Source organism: Lepus europaeus, chromosome 8 (genome assembly GCF_033115175.1).
Source record: "Lepus europaeus isolate LE1 chromosome 8, mLepTim1.pri, whole genome shotgun sequence".
Lineage (NCBI taxonomy): Eukaryota > Metazoa > Chordata > Mammalia > Lagomorpha > Leporidae > Lepus > Lepus europaeus.
In genome coordinates this window covers 110035698-110054565 of record NC_084834.1, presented here as the reverse complement: position 1 = coordinate 110054565, position 18868 = coordinate 110035698, and the positions used below count along the sequence as shown (strand labels likewise).

General features: G+C 39.3%; 1 protein-coding gene across 3 annotated transcripts in view; it reads right to left on the bottom strand.

The window, feature by feature from the left end:
• The window catches only part of CENPC (centromere protein C), a 57260-nt gene that overhangs the window by 27872 nt on the left and 10520 nt on the right, over window positions 1-18868 (bottom strand). For all 3 annotated transcript variants that reach the window (XM_062198784.1, XM_062198786.1, XM_062198785.1), the window contains 5 exons: window positions 16501-16600; window positions 11168-11453; window positions 9700-9912; window positions 4882-5495; window positions 1181-1354 (listed from right to left, as the gene is read on the bottom strand). In XM_062198784.1, the coding sequence (XP_062054768.1) occupies window positions 1181-1354; window positions 4882-5495; window positions 9700-9912; window positions 11168-11453; window positions 16501-16600 (1387 nt within the window). The remainder of the gene's footprint in view (window positions 1-1180; window positions 1355-4881; window positions 5496-9699; window positions 9913-11167; window positions 11454-16500; window positions 16601-18868) is intronic.

Here is an 18868-nt window from a genome sequence, read left to right as displayed (position 1 = left end):
AACATAGCCTCTTACCCCTAAAGCTGCAGCTCAGAGCAATTAATGCACTACTTCCAAAAATTTATTTCCATTATCTCACTAACTACTCCTACCCTTTGATCCCCTCAAAGCTATCAACCCATTAGCTCTATCATCTTTTCTGTAATAATCACTCCTTCAATTGTCTCAGATCTTTCCCCTTTAGACTCATTTATTGGGCTATCTACTCAATATACCAAGTTTGATATTTGACATTTCAAAATTAACATATAAAATCGGAAATCTTGATATCTTCCCCAGCTATGCTTTTCTTACAACTTTCCTCACTTCAGTAAACAGCAGCTCTGTTCTTCTAAGTGCTCAAGCAAAAACCTGTGACTGATGCTGGACTCCTGCCTCTTTGAACCATCAGTACTTCCTTTGGTTTTTCATTATAATACATCCTGAACCTAACCATTCTCATCTCTTCCTTCCACCAATCTTCTAAAACTAAAACATACTTGCATTTTGCACAGCCCTGGTTTTCCCTTTCCACAGCAGTAAAGGTGACCTTTAATTTTTGCGCAGCTTCTCAGCACTCTTCATCTAAACTGCACCCCGGCTTGCCTGCCAGACTTCCTCTTCCCTGGCTCACTCTGCTCCAGCCAATGGCCTTCTTAACAAGCTTAGAACCACTAAGCTGGCTCCATCAAGACCTTGATACACACTGTTCCCTGAATTTATTCCTCGTTTCACTCCAAGTTATTTGTATGGCTCCTTTGCTTTCTTCACATTTGAGCTACAAAAGATAGTAGCAGCTATTCATGCTATTATAAAGACAGTATCCCACAACATCCTCCTATCCATTCCCATCCCTGCCATCCACTTCCCATCTCTATCCTTTATAGGCTTTATTTTTCCTTATCAGCTACATAAATTATTCATCAACATTTTCTTTCTCTATTAAAATGTGAGCTCCATCAGAGCATAGACTTTTAGTTTTGGGCTTTGTCCACAGCTGTACCCCTATACCTAGAACATCGTATATTTTAGCATTTCAAGGAATTTCATTATAACTGATTTAATACTTCTACTGATTATATAATTTAGCTTCGTCTTCATGAAATTTCTCTGGATAATATAAGTCAAACACATAGCCCCTTACAGAGTGATATTTTTTTTGGGTGATCTCAAAGAATATCATTCAAAAAAAAATACTTACTCTCCTGCGATTTTACCACCCACCAATCAGATGGACGCCTGGAAATTCTTCGACTTCGCATGACAGTCACTGTCACTTCCTCAGGTACAAGTTTGTTCTTCGACTCACTAGGAGAGTGTTTCTTTATAGATTCTTGTTTATCTTGTTTTTTGGTGGATTTTTTTTGTTTGCTTCCTAAAATAAAGCAAGCCATAAAAACCAGAGTTTTTAGGAAACCACAACAGATTTAAAAAACCAACAAAACCTTGAAATTCTCAATTGCAGGGACTTTTTGAATTCATCCTGTGGGCTTCTTTACATGTCATTGTTTAAAAAGTCATGCTGTATAAATAAGAGCTCTAATCTTCCGTAAATTAAATGCAAAATTTTCATTGTTTGATAATTTTCATATACTCCTGAACAACATCTTTTGGAAAGGAAAAAAAATGTGGTTTCATCTACTATTTGCCAATATAACAAATTAAAATATATAATTAGTGCCTTTCTGTTTTGAAATTATTACTTTTTCAATCTAATTTTTGGAGGAGGAGATATAAAGTTATAAATCCTGAAATGAGGAGATTTTATTGGGTTATTCAAGTTGGCTTACTCTAAATATAAATGTCCTTAAAAGCTGTGGTCAAAGAATCAAGGGAATGGAAGAAGCTGGAGAGATCTGGAATGTAAGTTGGCTGGTTATTGCTGACTTTGAAGCTGGAGGAGAACCATGAGTCAAGGAATACAGGTGGCCTGAAGAGACAGGAAAATGTAAGGAAACGGATTCTACCCCATAGCCACCATAAGACTTCTGACCAAAAAACTATAAGACAATGTGTGCTGTTTTAAGCCACTAGGCGGTAGGAATTTGTTACATCTGGTACAGTAATTAAGTACAGCATAGATTAAAAGAATATATTTGAAAATTAGTGTATAGAATATAGCAGAAACTCAATGTTTAATACTTAAAATTATGGAGAGTATCCTTCAAACACATCCTCCAAACAATGTCTTTTCCTAAGAACCTGTGGTTAAATCAAAATTGTATATACCTTCAAATTTTGTGAACTCATATTCTGCTTAAGGGATTAACTTTCTTCTAACTACCATTCTCAGTTTAGTCAGATTCTTTATTTTTGTTTTCTTAAAAAGGACTACTGCTAAAGAGAAACTGAATAAGCAAAAAAAAAAAAATCTAATAAAAAGAATATGGGATACAGTAGACATTTACATAAGAAGTCCTTAAAATAGAAAAAGTGGCTTTTTTTCTTCTATGTTAAGCAGAGTATTTTCAAATACACAAAGGCACATACAGACAAGACTAAAATCAGTCACCACTATTTCATGCAACAGATGAAGTCTATGTTATACATCAAACCAAAAGAGCTAAAATATGTAATTCAATGATAGCTTAAAGTGGAATTTGTTTTTATAAAAAGAAGCTTAAATATTTTGCTTTAATAGCCTTTCTCCCTTCTATATTAGCAGTCCAGTGTGGTCATCTACAACCTCCAGGTACATACACATACAGGAGAGTTTTATGGTTAGTCAGTGGACATTCCATTTGAGCAACAACAACATTTTCACCTAGTTCAAAACTTCTTAGTAGAACTGGAAGAACACAGGCTGTAGGGCAGGACAGATACTAAACCAATTTTTGAAAATCCACCTTGATGCTCTCAAAAGACGTAACATTCTTGGGTTCTTCTTCAAAGTTAATTTTCTCAAAAGAATATATATAACTTAAGCCTCAGAAAGGTTTACTTTTATTGAATTAAAAAGTAATTTTTCTTGCCTTATTGTAAAAATAACCCTTCTGGTCTTCTATTGCACAGTAGGGTAACAATAGTTAACAATAACATATTTTATTTTTCTAAATAGCTAAAGAAAGACTTTTGAATGTTCACACTACAAAGAAATCTTGAATATATGAAGCAATGGATGCTAATTATTCTAATTTGAGCATTAAAATCTACGTATGCATCAAAATACTACAATGTACCTCATAAATATCTACAATTATTTTGTCAATAAAAACAAATAACCTAATAAAATAAAAAGTATTTTAAAAATCCACTTTGAGTGTTATCTTCTAGAATTAAGAGATTTTTTTTTTTTTATTTGACAGGTAGAGTTATAGACAGTGAGAGAGAGAGAGAGAGAGAGAGAGAGAAAGGTCTTCCTTCCATTGGTTCACCCCCCAAATGGCCGCCACTGCACTGATCCGAAGCCAGGAGCCAGGTGCTTCCTCCTGGTCTCCCATGCGGGTGCAGGGGCCCAAGCACTTGGACCATCCTCCACTGCCCTCCTGGGCCACAGCAGAGAGCTGGACTGGAAGAGGAGCAACCGGGACTAGAACCTGGCACCCATATGGGATGCCAGCGCTGCAGGTGGAGGATTAACCAAGTGAGCCACGGCACTGGCCCCGACATTATCTTATATTATTACACACATAGGATGCCTAATACATTTGATAAGTGTTTTCTATTATATTAGCTATTTTAAAAAGAATTTTACCTTTCTACTATCTAAAAAGTAAGATACATAACAGACTTTGACCTCTTTTATGACTGTATCTTCATCACAAATTCGAACCACTACACAATGGTGATATAAAAGTTAGTCACATACCAAGATAGCTTGGGACAGGCTTAGTTTATGATTATTGTCCTGACATTCTCATTCTCAAGTGTCCTAATTTGGATGCTAAATTATATCCAAAATACTGTGGTAGAGGCCTTTGTCTTTTAAATAAACTTGTTTCTAGCTATCATGATTAAAGTTGTGGTAGAGGTCTCCCCAAACTTAGAAAAAAACAACTTACCCCAGAAATGGAATGTGGTCATTATCTGTTTGCCTATGAATGCTTCAACTGTAGTTACTATCTGCTTATATGTAACCATTTCAGGTTCTGCTTACTAGCACACGGCAATGGTATTAACCCTTGCCAGAAAGCGAATGGCTCAGTACATGCGTGTGTAGAAAAAAACCACCATCAGTAACTATGTACACATGATTCCTGTGGCCACCATATAACATTAGAATATCCACTCAAATGAATGCATGTAGCTGTGTAAGGGAGACAGAGAGATTAAAACCATATATAAGAAAATACCCCTCTTTGTTTGGGGCTCAGGCTTTCAGTTAAGAAATTCTACCTGGGCCTTATGCTGGCATAAGTAATAAAAGACTACTTCCTGTTAAAAGGCCTTGATGTCCCATCTCTGTACAGGAATTGCACTACAATATGAATTATAAAAGATACAATGACCTACTGAGATACTGGTTAGATAACAGTTTTCCATGGTTCCACTTTCATTCTATACAGGCATGTGTATTTATCTGTTTGTCTACAGACCTCACCAGAATGATCTGATTAACAGTGCAAATTGTGTCTTAGGAACGTTTGTGCTTCAGTGCCTAATATAGCACTTTCCCTCAGTTTATATGCTAACAACCCTAAAAAATGTATGATTCTGTATTATTTGTGTTCTGATAACTAACTGCTCACTAGCCTTTCCCTTCACTTTCTGTCTATTAGCTGCTACTTTAGGAACTAAACAAAAACTGGAAATGAATTACATTTAAAGATAGTCTAGAAAAGAGCCTATTAGGCCTGAGGCTCTTTGTAGATTTAGATTTGGACTACTTGCAAAAGCTAAAGGGATATTTAAAAACAAAATAGTCGAATATTGTTCACAGTTGTATTTAACGTAAACACTTACCAACAGATGGTACCTTTTTGGAAATATGATCATTTCTCATCTCTTCACAGTCTTTCATGTTTCTGCTTGAACTTCTTTGTAACTTGGGTGCAATGTGTTTTTTATGTGCATTTATGTTTTCCTCTTTAGATTGTCCCATATCAAGCTGTTCTTCAACTACATTGTCCTTAATTTTTCTTTTCTTTTTTTGTTTTACAGTCTTTTTATTTCCAGATGATTTTCCTTTATTCTTGGAATGTGTTTCACATTTTGTAGATCTAGAATTATTTTCGACTTCATCCATCAAAGCACAACTCATTCCTTGTTTTTTGTCATCACAGGGCAGAGATTTCTCTACTGGGTGAGATCCATGCAAATGGTTGTCATGTGTCAAAGTGGTAGGTGATACATTGTGATGTTTTTCTTTTGACTTCTTAACTTGAGGGACTGCAGTGCTCTCAGCAGGGGATACTGAGCGTTGCTTCAGAGGCCCAGCCTTTCTTGGTATGGATATCCAAGAATGACTGGCAAAACTTCTATCTGACTCATCAATTATAAATTCATCTTCTAACAATTTCGGATCATTTGGAGGCGACAAATGAGGTGAAGCAGTTGCTGTATGCCTAACAATGGGACTAAAACAGGATGTTGTTTCAACAGGTCAAATTAAAAAAATTTTTATTTTGTTTTGCAAAGAAAATAGTGTATACAGGAAATAAAATTCACATGTCTTTTATTAAAGAACAGTTCACATGTCTCCCTAATTCCCTAAATATTATAAATATCTCCTACTTTTTCAGCTATGTAAAATCCCCTCATTTATGATACTAACAGAAATCACAGAAACTTTTAATTGGAAAGAAATTTAGATGTCAACTAATTTGATACTCTCTCCCACCCAGTGTATATACTAAAACACTGAAACTCAGATATGTATAATTATAACCCAGATACACTGACTCATGATCCAAAAATGAATGCCACTACTATATATATCGTATTAAATTATGCTTTTATACATAGACATCTTTGCAGCCTGAATTTCTTCACATCCAAAAATAAAGGTGGAAAAATTATTTCCAGAAAATTTCCAAGTCTAATATTTTAAGAAAATACTTCTAAATTATAAGAGAAAGGTACCAGCACTGTGGCTTAACAGATAAAGCCACCGCCTGCAGTGCCAGCATCCTGTATGGCCCCCAGTTCAAGTCCCAGCTTCTCCACTTCCAATCAAGCTCTCTGCTATGGCCTGGGAAAGCAGAAGATGGCACAAGTCCTCGGGCCCCTGCACCCACAGTGAGAGACCCAGAAGAAGCCCCCGGCTCCTGACTTCAGATCAGCCCACTTCCGGCCATTGCAGCCATTTGGGGAGTGAAACAGCAGGTTGAAGACTTCTCTCTCTCTCTGCCTCTCTTTAACTCTGCTTTGCAAATAAATAAATAAATAAATCTTAATAAATAAATAAATGAGATAGGAATGGCTTCTAATTTTTAATGTATATTTATAGGACCTCATACATATTATCACAGACATAGATGTTGAATAAAAGTAAAAATTGCAACTATTACTAAACTGCAATACATAAAAATTAATTCCAAATTTGAATATTTCACACATATTTTCACTTATATTTTAATATTATAATAGTGGTATAAAAATGGATACGTCTAAAGAAGTATTATAGATACAAAAGAAACCTAACACCCACAGAAACAGGGAAAAATACAAGACAACTCTTATTACAAAGCAGGCAATGCTACAGAATCTGTTATATAATGAGATGAAATAATTTTTCCCACTCTATTTATCTTTTTTTACACTATTCCAAAATTTATTTTTACTAAGAGACAGAAAGCCCAGTGTTGCAAGGAGGATAATATTATTAGAAAATTAGACAATCTTAACTATAACTTTTTTAAAAAAAGATTTATTTATTTATTTGAAAGAGTTACAGAGAAAGAGAGGCAGAGAGAGAGAGGTCTTCCATCCACTGGTTCACTCCCCAGTTGGCCGCAATGGCCAGAGCTGTGCCAATCCAAAGCCAGGAGCTTGCTCCGGGTCTTCCCATGTGGGTGCCAGTGCCCAAGGACTTGGGCCATCTTCTACCGCTTTCTCAGGCCATAGCAGAGAGCTGGATTGGAAGTGGAGCAGCTGGGACCTAAACCAGCGCCCTCATGGGATGTGGGCACTGCAGGCAGTGGCTTCACCAGCTATACCACAGCGCCAATCCCTTAACTATAACCTTATAGTTCATAATCTAACATTAATTCCCATTCCTAAACAAGCATAAAAGCATATATATGTACATACATATATACATTTATTGAAGTGGAAAATAAATTGAGTGTATTGGGACTGCACAACACCTCTTTCAATTAATTGGGAACATTTTCTGGAGAAGGAAGAAATTAGTCAAAGGATGGTAATCCGATGAACTCATTTTGCATTTCCCTGCTTTTTATGACAACAGACTGGAGCAAACCCTGTATGAGTGAGAGAGGCAGAACTAAAAACTCAGGGAAAGGGCCTGTGCTGTGGTGTAGCAGGTAAAGCTGCCACCTGTAGTGCTGACATCTCATATGGGTGCCAGTTCGAGGACTTTGTAGCATTTAGGCTGGATCTTGAAGGACCGATAGGAATTGGTCATGACTTCATGTGAGAGACAATCAGAAGGAAGACCATAAGCAAAAGCAATGCCAGAAAGCCACAGGTAGAGTGAATAGCTACACTTGGCTACAACAATTAAATACAATTAACTTGAGTCACCAGCTTATCAAGAAAAATGCAAGGGCTTTCAAAAAGTTCATGGGAGGGCCGGTGCTGCGGCATAGAGGTAAAGCTGCCACTTGCAGTGCCGGCATGCTATATGGAGCGCGGGTTCAAGTCCCAGCTGCTCTACTTCCAATGTAGCTCTCTGCTATGGCCTGGGAAAGCAGCAGAAGATGGCTCAAGTCTGTGGGCCCCTGCATCCACGTTGGAGACCCAGAAGAACCTCCAGGTTCCCAGCTTCAGATTGGCCCAGTTCGGGCCATTGCAGTCATTTGGGGAGTGAACCAGTGGATGAAAGACCTCTCTCTCTACATCTGCCTCTCTGTAACTCTGCTTTACAAATAAACAAATAAATCTTTTTAAAAAAAAGTTCATGGGAATATGTATTATGAAAAAACTATACATGGATTTCAAAATTTTTGCATCAAAATAAATACTTTAAATTACATTTTCCATGAGCTATACTTTCCACATATATGTAATTGAGAAAGCAACTATGAGAAAGAGATTTAACAAAAGAGGAAAGTTATTAATTCATTCAATATGTTTCTATAAAATTTCCTAATTCTGTTCACTAATACACTGACAAAGAAAACTAAACTACTGGGCAAGAGTTTACTTCTTAATCAACTGTGAAAAATACATAAAATAGCAAATTATATGAGGCAAAAAAATTATTTAAACAACATCAAAGTGGAACTTGAAAAAACATAGAAACCTAGAATGTATTTTAAATTAAGAAAATGGTGACTGGCAAATGAAAAGGGAAAAAGGCATGCCAAAGCAAAGATAATTGTAAATGTGTATGAGTTGGTGTCTAGGGAGACTGAAGGCCCTAAATATCAGTCAGTAAACCTCAAGCTTGGCTGGAGCCGCGGCTTAATAGGCTAATCCTCCGCCTTGTGGCGCCGGCACACTGGGTTCTAGTCCCGGTTGGGGCGCCGGATTCTGTCCCAGTTGCCCCTCTTCCAGGCCAGCTCTCTGCTATGGCCCTGGAAGGCAATGGAGGATGGCCCAAGCCTTGGGCCCTGCACCCGCATGGGAGACCAGGAGAAGCACCTGGCTCCTGCCTTCGGATCAGCACGATGCGCCGGCCGCAGCGGCCATTGGAGGGTGAACCAGCGGCAAAAAGGAAGACCTTTCTCTCTGTCTGTCTCTCTCACTATCCACTCTGCCTGTCAAAAAAAAAAAAAAAAAACAAACAAACCTCAAGCTTATTCTATAGATCACTGACTCTCAATTCTTGTTACCACTAAATTCTATGTAAGTCTAACATGCAACCAGGGTGGAGGATCACTGTATAGATGCTGCAGGGCCAATGGAGGTTTTTTCAGTGGACAAGAATATACCAAATTTTAGAACTGGGGTCAGCACTATTGCATAGTGGGTAAAGCCACCGCCAGTCAACACCAGCATGTCATGTGGGTACCAGTTAGTGTCCAGGCTGCTCCACTTCTGACCTAGCTCCCTGCCAATGGCCTGGGAAAAGCAACAGAAGATGGCCCAAGTGTTTGGGCCCCTGCTACCCACATGGAAGACCCAAATGAAGCTCCTGGCTCCTGCCTTGACCATGGCAGCCATATGGGAGTGAATCTGTAGATAGAAGTTTTCTGTCTCTCCCTCTCTCCATAACTTTGACTTTCAAATAAATAAATAAATAAATTTTTAAAATTATTTAAGACTATCTTTTTAATGGTACAATCATAAGTAAATAGAAAAAAACAGATTTAAAATCTAGAAAAGCAAAATACAGGTATCCTGACATAACTGTGTTTCTAATTACTGCCTTAATTCTTTGAAATCACATAAACTAGACAGCACTGATGAACAGTAACAACAAGACCTGAATAAACTCATTTTCTTTTCTATCTAACTTACTATCTGTTAAAAGGTGGTTTGGGGGTTGTTTTACTAGTAAGAAACTATTCTTTAAAGATGAGGCAAAATTTCAATTAAAATTTGTGTCAATTAAGAGACTTATAATTAAGTTAAATGAAATTAAGAATCCTTAGATATGGCCCAGAGAATATAAAAGAAAAAATAACTCAAAGCGGTTTCTCAATAACTCACCTTGATTCACTTTTTCTTGTTACAGTTTCTAAAAACAAGGTAGAAAACCTCTTTGTAGCTTGTGGTTGAATTTCAAGTTCCAAACCTTGTACTCTTTTCTGAGATGTTTCTGATTGTTTCCTTTCTTGTCTCTCTGATATTTTATCCTCAACTTCTGACACTTCATTCTCTATTTCTATGTTCTTCAAAATATCTTTATCTTCAAAGTTTAACCTAAAAGGTTAAAAGACAAGCTATAGACTCCCCTACAGTTTGCAGAGTAATCAACATCCCTTAACTACCTTAATAATGACCCTAGACACTGAGCTTTGACTTAAAATTTATAAATACCAATTTGTAAATTCTTACACAGAATACAGTAGGTAAATTGCTCAGGAAACTTAATTATGTATCAACAGAAACAAAGGAAAGAGAAAAGTGGTTAAATTATACACCAAGCAAATGGGTAGCTTACAGCACTGGTTCTCAGAATGCTCTGTGAACACTGTGGCAGCTCATACAGCTAAGTCTTAAGATATACTTAACCCATTAGCTGCAGGAATACACAGGACTCTAGGCTGTACTTTGAGTGTAAGTACATTGTAGAGATCTCCAATAACAAAAGAAATTGAACAAGCTACTTTGTTTCAAACGCCAAAGATATGGAATTGGGTTTAGTCTAACTCATCCTCAATAATACAAGAGATCTGACATATACCTACCCTTGCAATTACAAATAATAAAGAGAATATACAAGTGGGCCAGCATTGCACAGCCTCTGCCTGTGATGTTGGATCCCATATCAGAGCACCCGTTTGAGTCCTGGTTGCTCCACTTCCAATTCAGCTCCCTGCTAATGTGCCTGAAAAAAGCAGCAGCAGAAGGCCCAAGTACTTTGGCCCCTGTCACCCATGTGGGAGACTCAGTGGAGTTCCTAGCTCCTGGCTTCGGCCTGGCCCAGTCCTGACCATCACAGCCATTTGGGGAGTGAACCAACAAATGGAAGTTCTCTTTTTCCCTGTCTCTGCCTCTCTCTGTTACTCTGCCTTTCAAATAAAAATAAAATATTAAAAAAAGAGAATATACAAGTGTTTCTTATAGGAAGTTGTAGATAACTTACTATCAGAAAGAAAACATATTTTAAAGATTTGTTTATTTTATTTGAAAGGCAGAGTTACAGAGACAGAGGGAGAAAGAGAGAGATCTTCCATCTGCATTCACTCCTCAAATGACGGCAACAGCCAGAGCCACGCCAGGCCGAAGTCAGGAGTCAGGAGCTTCTTCCAGATTTCCCAAGTGGGTGCAGGGGCCCAAGAACTTGGGCCATCCTCCACTGCTTTCCCAGGCACATTAATAGGGAGCCAGATCAGCAGTGGAACAGCTGGGACCTGAATCAGCGCCCATTTGAGATGCCAGTCCCAGACCATGGTTTTACCTGCTATGCCACAATGCTGGCCCCACAAGTGGTATTGTTTAATTTAAAAATTACCTTTTTTTGGTTTTCAAAGAAATCTCTGTACTTGAAGACAGCATATTTTCTGAATTTTCAAAAATGTATGTCTCCCTCTTTTGGGCAACAGATGGAATAGCATTTTGTGATGTAGATGTTTTTGCACTCAAAACAACAGAAGGCGAGCCAACAGATAAATAAAATTCTTCATCAGATTCACTCTCATAATCATCTTGTTTTCTACTGGATATTTTTTTCGAGTCCGGTGTATTTCTAGAACCAACATCAGTTGCCAGACTTTTCTGATGAACTTCGTGAGCCTGAACTAGAAGAAAATTATATGAAAATTCTTGTAATTAAAAAATACCATTAGAGTCAAATGCACTTCTCAAAATTCAGGATTAATTTAACTAGAAATACTTTACAGAAGATTAATAGGTCACTAGGTTTAGAATCAAGGCTCTATGATTAAAGTACATAAACAGTTTAGAAGTGGTATTTTATAAAATTTATGAACTGTAGCCGGCGCCGTGGCTCACTAGGCTAATCCTCCGCCTTGCGGCGCCGGCACACCGGGTTCTAGTCCCGGTCGGGGCACTGGATTCTGTCCCGGTCGCCCCTCTTCCAGGCCAGCTCTCTGCTGTGGCCAGGGAGTGCAGTGGAGGATGGCCCAAGTGCTTGGGCCCTGCACCCCATGGGAGACCAGGAGAAGCCCCTGGCTCCTGCCATCGGATCAGCACGGTGCGCCGGCCGCAGTACGCCAACCGCGGCGGCCATTGGAGGGTGAACCAACGGCAAAGGAAGACCTTTCTCTCTGTCTCTCTCTCTCACTGTCCACTCTGCCTGTCCAAAAAAAAAAAAAAATTTATGAACTGAAACATATTTTTGGTCCATACTATCTTAAGTTTTAAAATAAAAGCAATCCTCAAACATGGAAAATTTGCAAGTTTACAGACAGTCTTGAGATGTGACTAAACCTATGTACAGCTAAAATAATGAAGTAACCTAAAGAAATCAAGAGATGCTTTTAAGAGTTGTTAAGGTAAGATGGCTAGATGAGCATACATTTACCACACATAAAGAAAAAACAGGCACAGATAAATATGTGTAACAACACATATATATGTATATGTAATATATATGCACATATACATATCAATATATAATATATATGCACATATACATATCCAAATATTTATGCAAACAGAACATATATTTTTATATATATTCTTTAACCCTCAACCTTCAAAAATCAAAGAAAAAGAATGGTTGGATAATATTTCTACTAATTCCCTTTCTATTTTTTTACTTTTATTTATTTATTTATTTATTGACAGGCAGAGTTAGACAGTGAGAGAGAGAGAAAGGTCTTCCTTTTTGCCGCTGGTTCACCCTCCAATGGCCGCTACGGTTGGCGCACTGTGCTGATCTGAAGCCAGGAGCCAGGTGCTTCTTCCTGGTCTCCCATGCAGGTGCAGGGCCCAAGGCTTGGGCCATCCTCCACTGCCCTCCTGGGCCACAACAGAGAGCTGTGAGCTGGACTGGAAGAGGAGCAACCCGGACAGAATCCGGCGCCCCAACCAGGACTAGAACCCGGGGTGCCGGGGCCGCAGAGCCGGCCCTACTAATTCCCTTTTTAAAAAACAAGGCTAAGTATTTTAAAATACATCCAAAAGGACTTGGATGTAAACCCAAAAAGGTTTTAGAATGCGATCGTATTTCCTAGCTTTTCTCTCTAAATACAACAAAATTTCTTGAAAATTATCCATCAGTAATCACAGAAGAATTCTGAAAACTAGAAGGAAGAAAGTGAACAAATTAGAAATCTCAAGACTTGTAAGAACAACAATGTGAGTCTCTCCCATATACTCCCTTCGTGGGCACTGGAGAAGCCTACAGTTTGGATCCACCAATAGGCAAAAGGTGAGCAAGGGAAACCCAATAAAGTTCAAAAGTGTAGAACCTTATCACCATCTTTACAACATGGGCTACAGGGCATTGTAATGACAGAGCAACAAAACCCTGGACAGTACCTTGGGACAGCAATAGTAGATGAGCAAAGCCACAGAGCAACCCAGTCCCAGCTCCACCAAGAAGAGATGGCAAGTGCTATTGTGGGGGAGGCTGAATCCAGAGAGGCCTAGAAGAAACTTCCTGAGCCCGCCTGGAATTTGAAAACCTGTCCTTAAGTTTCAAATCCCTGGTGGCAAACACCCCAGCCCCAGGGCGCTTTTGCCTAAGGATCATTAAGGTGGTATAATAGGAGTGGCTAAGACCCTTTTGCATCACCCCACCCCTTGCCTGCATCCACTCATCTGCTCTGTACCTCAGCTATATATACACCTCCCTTTTACAATAAAGTGAGACCGGGCTTCGACCTGGCTCCACACGGCCCCTCATTGTCCCCTGGGTTTGGGGAAGGCTGAGTGGCAGGTGACGCACTTCCCCTCCTCAGTCAAGACAAGCTGCGGGTAGCCTGCCTAATTCTCCGGCGGTGGCGAGTAACAGTCACCACATGCTATGACCAAGGGATCACAGACTAAAGGAGATATTTCCTACAGGTGGTACTGGTATTCCAGGCCATCCCAGTTCCCACTCCACAGCCAGAGCACCAATGGACAGTCTATAATCTGAAGCAAGAATAGCTTAAGAGAACCCAGCATTCCCTGCCCTCCATGTAGTGATACAAGGAATTCTAGGCTCAGCAGCTCCTGACCAGAATTTCACATGGGTAAGCAAGCATATCAGGAGGCTCAGAAAAACACCTTGTACCCACGCGAGACTGCTCTGACAGGAACTGAGCTAGAATCCTAGTAGCATCAGAAAACAAAGCAGACCAAAATACCACTGCTACAAAAGAAACACACAGAAGTAGGGAAGAACCTATATGTTCGCCAAAATAGGGAAATTATGTGTTATAACAAAAGTGACTGAAAAATGATCAAGAATCTCCTAACACAATAATTAAAATATTCAGTATACAACCAAAATGAATCCTCATGCCAAAATACGCGTTTCAAACAAGAAAGTAAGATCAATGGACACAAACCAACAAAAATCAATCAGATGTTGGAATTATTTAGTAAGACTTTAAGGCAGACATCATAAAATGCTTTAAGAATTAATTATAAGCCTGTCAAAAAAAAGAATTAATTATAAGTTCTCTTGTAAGAAATGAAAAATAAGCTCTCAAAGAAACAGGAGTATATAAAACAAGAAAACAGAGAAACAGGAATATGATATTGAACAAATCAATTCCACAATGAGTTAGCACTTCACACTCATTAGGATAGCTATTGTAAAAAAAAAAAATAGAAAATAACAACCGTGCATGATGGATACACCATAAAATGATACTATAAAAATAGTGTGGTTGGGGGCCACCGCCTGTGGTGCCAGCATCCCATACAGGCACTGGTTCAAGTCCTGGCTGCTCCACTTTCAATCCAGCTCCCTTCTAATGTGCCTGGGAAAGCAGCAGAAGATGGCCTAAGTGCTTGGGGCCCTGCACTCACGTGGGAGACCCAGAAGAAGCTCTTGGCTCCTGCCTTCAGATCAGCCTAGCTCCAGCCATTGTGGCCATAAGGGTAGTGAACCAGCAGATGGAAGATTTCTCTCTCTCCGTCTATCCCTCTCTCTCTATAACTATACCTTTCAAATAAATTAATTAAAATAAATTAAAAAAATATTATGGTGGACCCTAAAACTCAAAATAGACTTACTATATGATCCAGCAATTCATGTTTCACATATAGAACTAAAAAATGGGACTCAAAGACACACCTCTACACCAATATTTACAGCAACATTATTCACAACAAAAAGGTAGAAACACCCAAGTAATCCTTAAAAGATGAATGAATGCGGGGCTGGCGCTGTGGCATAGTGGGTAAAGACGCCGCCTGCAGTGCCAGCATCCCATATGGGTGCTGGTTCGAGTCCCAGCTGCTCTAGTTCTGATCTAGCTCTCTGCTATGGCCTGGGAAAGTAATGGAGGACGGTCCAAGTCCTTGGGCCCCTGCACCAGAGACTGAGAAGAAGTTCCTGGCTCCTGGCTTTGGATCAGCACAACTCTGGCTGTTGCAGCCATCTGGGGAGTGAACCAGCGGATGGAAAACCTCCCCCTCCCTCTCCCTCTCTCTGCCTCTCTGTAACTCTGTTTTTCAAATAAATAAATTTTTTTTTTTTTAAAAAAGAGTATATCTGAGTTACTTAAAAAATACTAATTGAACCAATAAAGATGTATAATGCTAGTTTATAAAATAAAAGGTACTCTCTTACATTGCTAATGTGAAAGAAAATGTTAACAGCCACTTGTGAGGGAACACATAGATACAGATCGACCCACATACATGATTATTTTTTTCACTTATGAACACCAACACAGGTATGGAAGGATTTGAAGGTTAACTCAGCAGATTGATGGGAGTAATAATTATTTTTCTTTTAAATATTTCAATCTGTTACCGCAAATGGAGCGGTACTCTTTTTAACTTGAAAAATGGAAGCAAACTTTAAAAAGTAGCAGCACATATCACTTACTAAAGGAAATACAGCAAAAGAAAAATGCACTGATCACAGACTTGAAAATCGAAAGATTTTTACCTATTACTCAATTTTTCCTATATTGACTACGATGTTACATTGCATTTGGCATTTCTTTTTAATGATTTTTTTATTTGTTTGTGTGAAAGGGAGAAAAACAGAGACAGGCAAGACAGAGAGAGATGTTCCATTGCTGGTTCACTCCCCAAATGCCAACAGGCTGGGGCAGGTCAGAGCCAGGAACCCAAAACTCCACATAGATCTCCCATGTAGGTAGCAGGATCCAAGTAATTGAACCATCACCTGCTGCCTCCCAGTATGTGCATCAGCAGGAAGCTGGAATTGGACACAGAGCCTGGACTCAAAGCCAGAAACTTCCACATGGGAAGCAGGTATCCCAAGCAGTGTTTTAGTTGCTGTGCCAAATACCTGCCCCACCTTTGGCATTTCTTTTTTTTTTTTTTTTTTTTTAAGATTTACTTATTTGAAAAGTCAGAGTTAGAGACAGAGACAGAGACCGATCTTCCAGTCCACTGGTTCGCTGCTCAGATAGCCGGAATAGCCAGGGCTGGGCCAGGCCGAAGCTTCTTCCTAGTCTCCCATGTGGGTAACAGGGGCCCAGGCATTTGGGCCACCTTTCACTGCTTTTCCCAGGCTATTACCAGGGAGCTGGATCAGCAGAACAGCCAGGACACAAAGTGGTGCCCAAATGGCACGCCAGTGTTGCAGGAGGTGGTGTTACACACTACAAATCCAGCCCCCACCTTTGGAATTTCTAACTTCTGAAATATATTTAGGCAAGTCACACCCACGGGGACACCACCAACCTGATCTGCTGGAAGTTTTACTTGGTTCCTCAAAGCATGGCAAAAAGTCTTCTTTCTTCTTTGAAGAAGCTGGAACTGATTTTGGACATGATTTTTGAATCTGAGCATAGAAGAAATACAACATTAGATCTACTTTCACTAAATTACCAATTCTGATGAAACACACTTGCTTTGAAAATAGAAAAAAGAGAAGTGTTTAAAAACAACAAACCAGCTGGTAGGTTGTATATTCAAGTAACTTCTGACAGGATACTGAATAAATTATGGTACAGTCATACAACACACATAACAGTCAAACTAAACCACAGTAACATGAATAAACAATTACATTAACCAAACACTAGCACGTTGCAGAATTACATAATAAAACCACTGATGTAAAGCTCAAAATAGATGCAAGGACAGGTCAATAAGATCGTTAGATTCTCTATACAGAAGAGTAATATAGCAGACCTGCTCATTTGAAGAGCCAGCCTACAGGACCAGACCTTGGTTGACATCTGGTGACGTGGCTTTTAGAATGTGCAGATAGAAGAGGAAAAACAGGTTCAGAAAAGGGCACATGCCAATCTTCAGAGGTATCTGTATTTCTCCACTGATAGGTACATGAGTGTTCACAAGTGTAAGGTAGTATTTTTTAACTTTATGTGCATTATATCTATAAATTTGTAACATTGCAAGCCATAAATTTAATATTTAATCATTTCATCTCAAATATGCATTTTCTAGGGATTCAGTTTATAAAATGTACAAAGAAAAGCATGAACAAACATGTTCACTGCATCACTATGATGATAAATGTATAGAAACCTAAAAAACTACCAATAGAATGAATAATGGAGCCACTTCCCTGTTGTTCAGTAGACACACTTTGGTACTCAGTTCCACAAAACAAAACAAAAACAGGCTTTCATTTAATCTGTGCTTCCTTTCAAAACCTCATTAAGGGGTCTTAATAATGTATAAACCCTGAAGAAGAGAGGAAGTAGATGAGATGTCAACAAATTCCGAAAGCAGATTAGTAGTAACTAATCAGCTCAAGACAGGAAACATGCAGACAATGAAGAAAGCCCAGAAGCACAGACTATGTTTATGGAGACATTCATAAAGACCAGTAATTGAAGATACAAGTTGTCTCTAAAAAAGGGGTGCCTTTGGGCCTGCCAACAGAAGGGTTATTAAAAGCACAGGTAGAAAGTGGTGAAATCAAAGAGCCCATTACCTCACAAGTGTATCAAATTATATGTTTACTATCTTGAGTTTCAGCATCAGAGACAGTGTGAATTCAGTGCCAACTGAGGGTAAAGGTAATGCAGTGAAAACAGATATTAAGTGGGAGCATCCATACTGTACCTTCCCTGTTGCCCCACCTAGCTGAGAACACTTACTCTCTCCACCCCAATCAAGATAGATGTCTTTGTCAGAAAAACTTCCCAGGCCAGGAGACAAAAAAATCTACAGATACTAACAACTAGACATTCACAATAAAATGGCCCAGATTTATTACATTGTAGGAAATTCATCAAACTACAAATTTTACCAAGGAAATAGAACTTCCACCCCTAAATAGGAAAATTTAGCTAAATAATAATGGACACTTGACAAAAGGTAAAATGGGAAGTAAACAAAAATGGTACTCATAGAAAATAGAAACTGGAAGAACAAATCTTAATAAAAAGAGAGGAACCTAAGATAAATGAATATATTGAAATCGCAGATCACTCAAGACAAAAGTCAAGATACTAGAAGCTTGCAAAGAGGAAAAAATAGTCACTCATAAATAAAAAATCAAGGCATCAACACAGCATTTTCAATGACAGAGAAGGTAAAACAAAGTAAGGCAATGTCTTAAAAAGTCTATGACGCGGCCGGCGCCATGGCTCAATAGGCTAATCCTCCGCCTAGCGGTGCCGGCACACCAGGTTCTAGTCCTGGTCGGGGCGCCAGATTCTGTCCCGGTTGCCCCTCTTCCAGGCCAGCTCTCTGCTATGGCCCGGGAAGGCAGTGGAGGATGGCCCAAGTCCTTGGGCCCTGCACCCCATGGGAGACCAGGAGAAGCACCTGGCTCCTGCCTTCGGTTCAGCATGGTGCACTGGCCGCAGCGCGCCGGCCGTGGTGGCCATTGGAGGGTGAACCAACGGCAAAGGAAGACCTTTCTCTGTCTCTCTCTCTCTCACTGTCCACTCTACCTGTCAAAAAAATAAATAAATAAAAATAAAAAAAGTCTATGACGCATAGTGTTTGGCCTCGCAGTCAAAGACACCAGATGGGATGCCGGCATCCCACATCATAGTGCCTGGGTTTAAGTCCCAGCTCTACTCCTGAGTTGGGCTTCCTGCTAATGTACACCCTGGAATGCAGCAGGTAA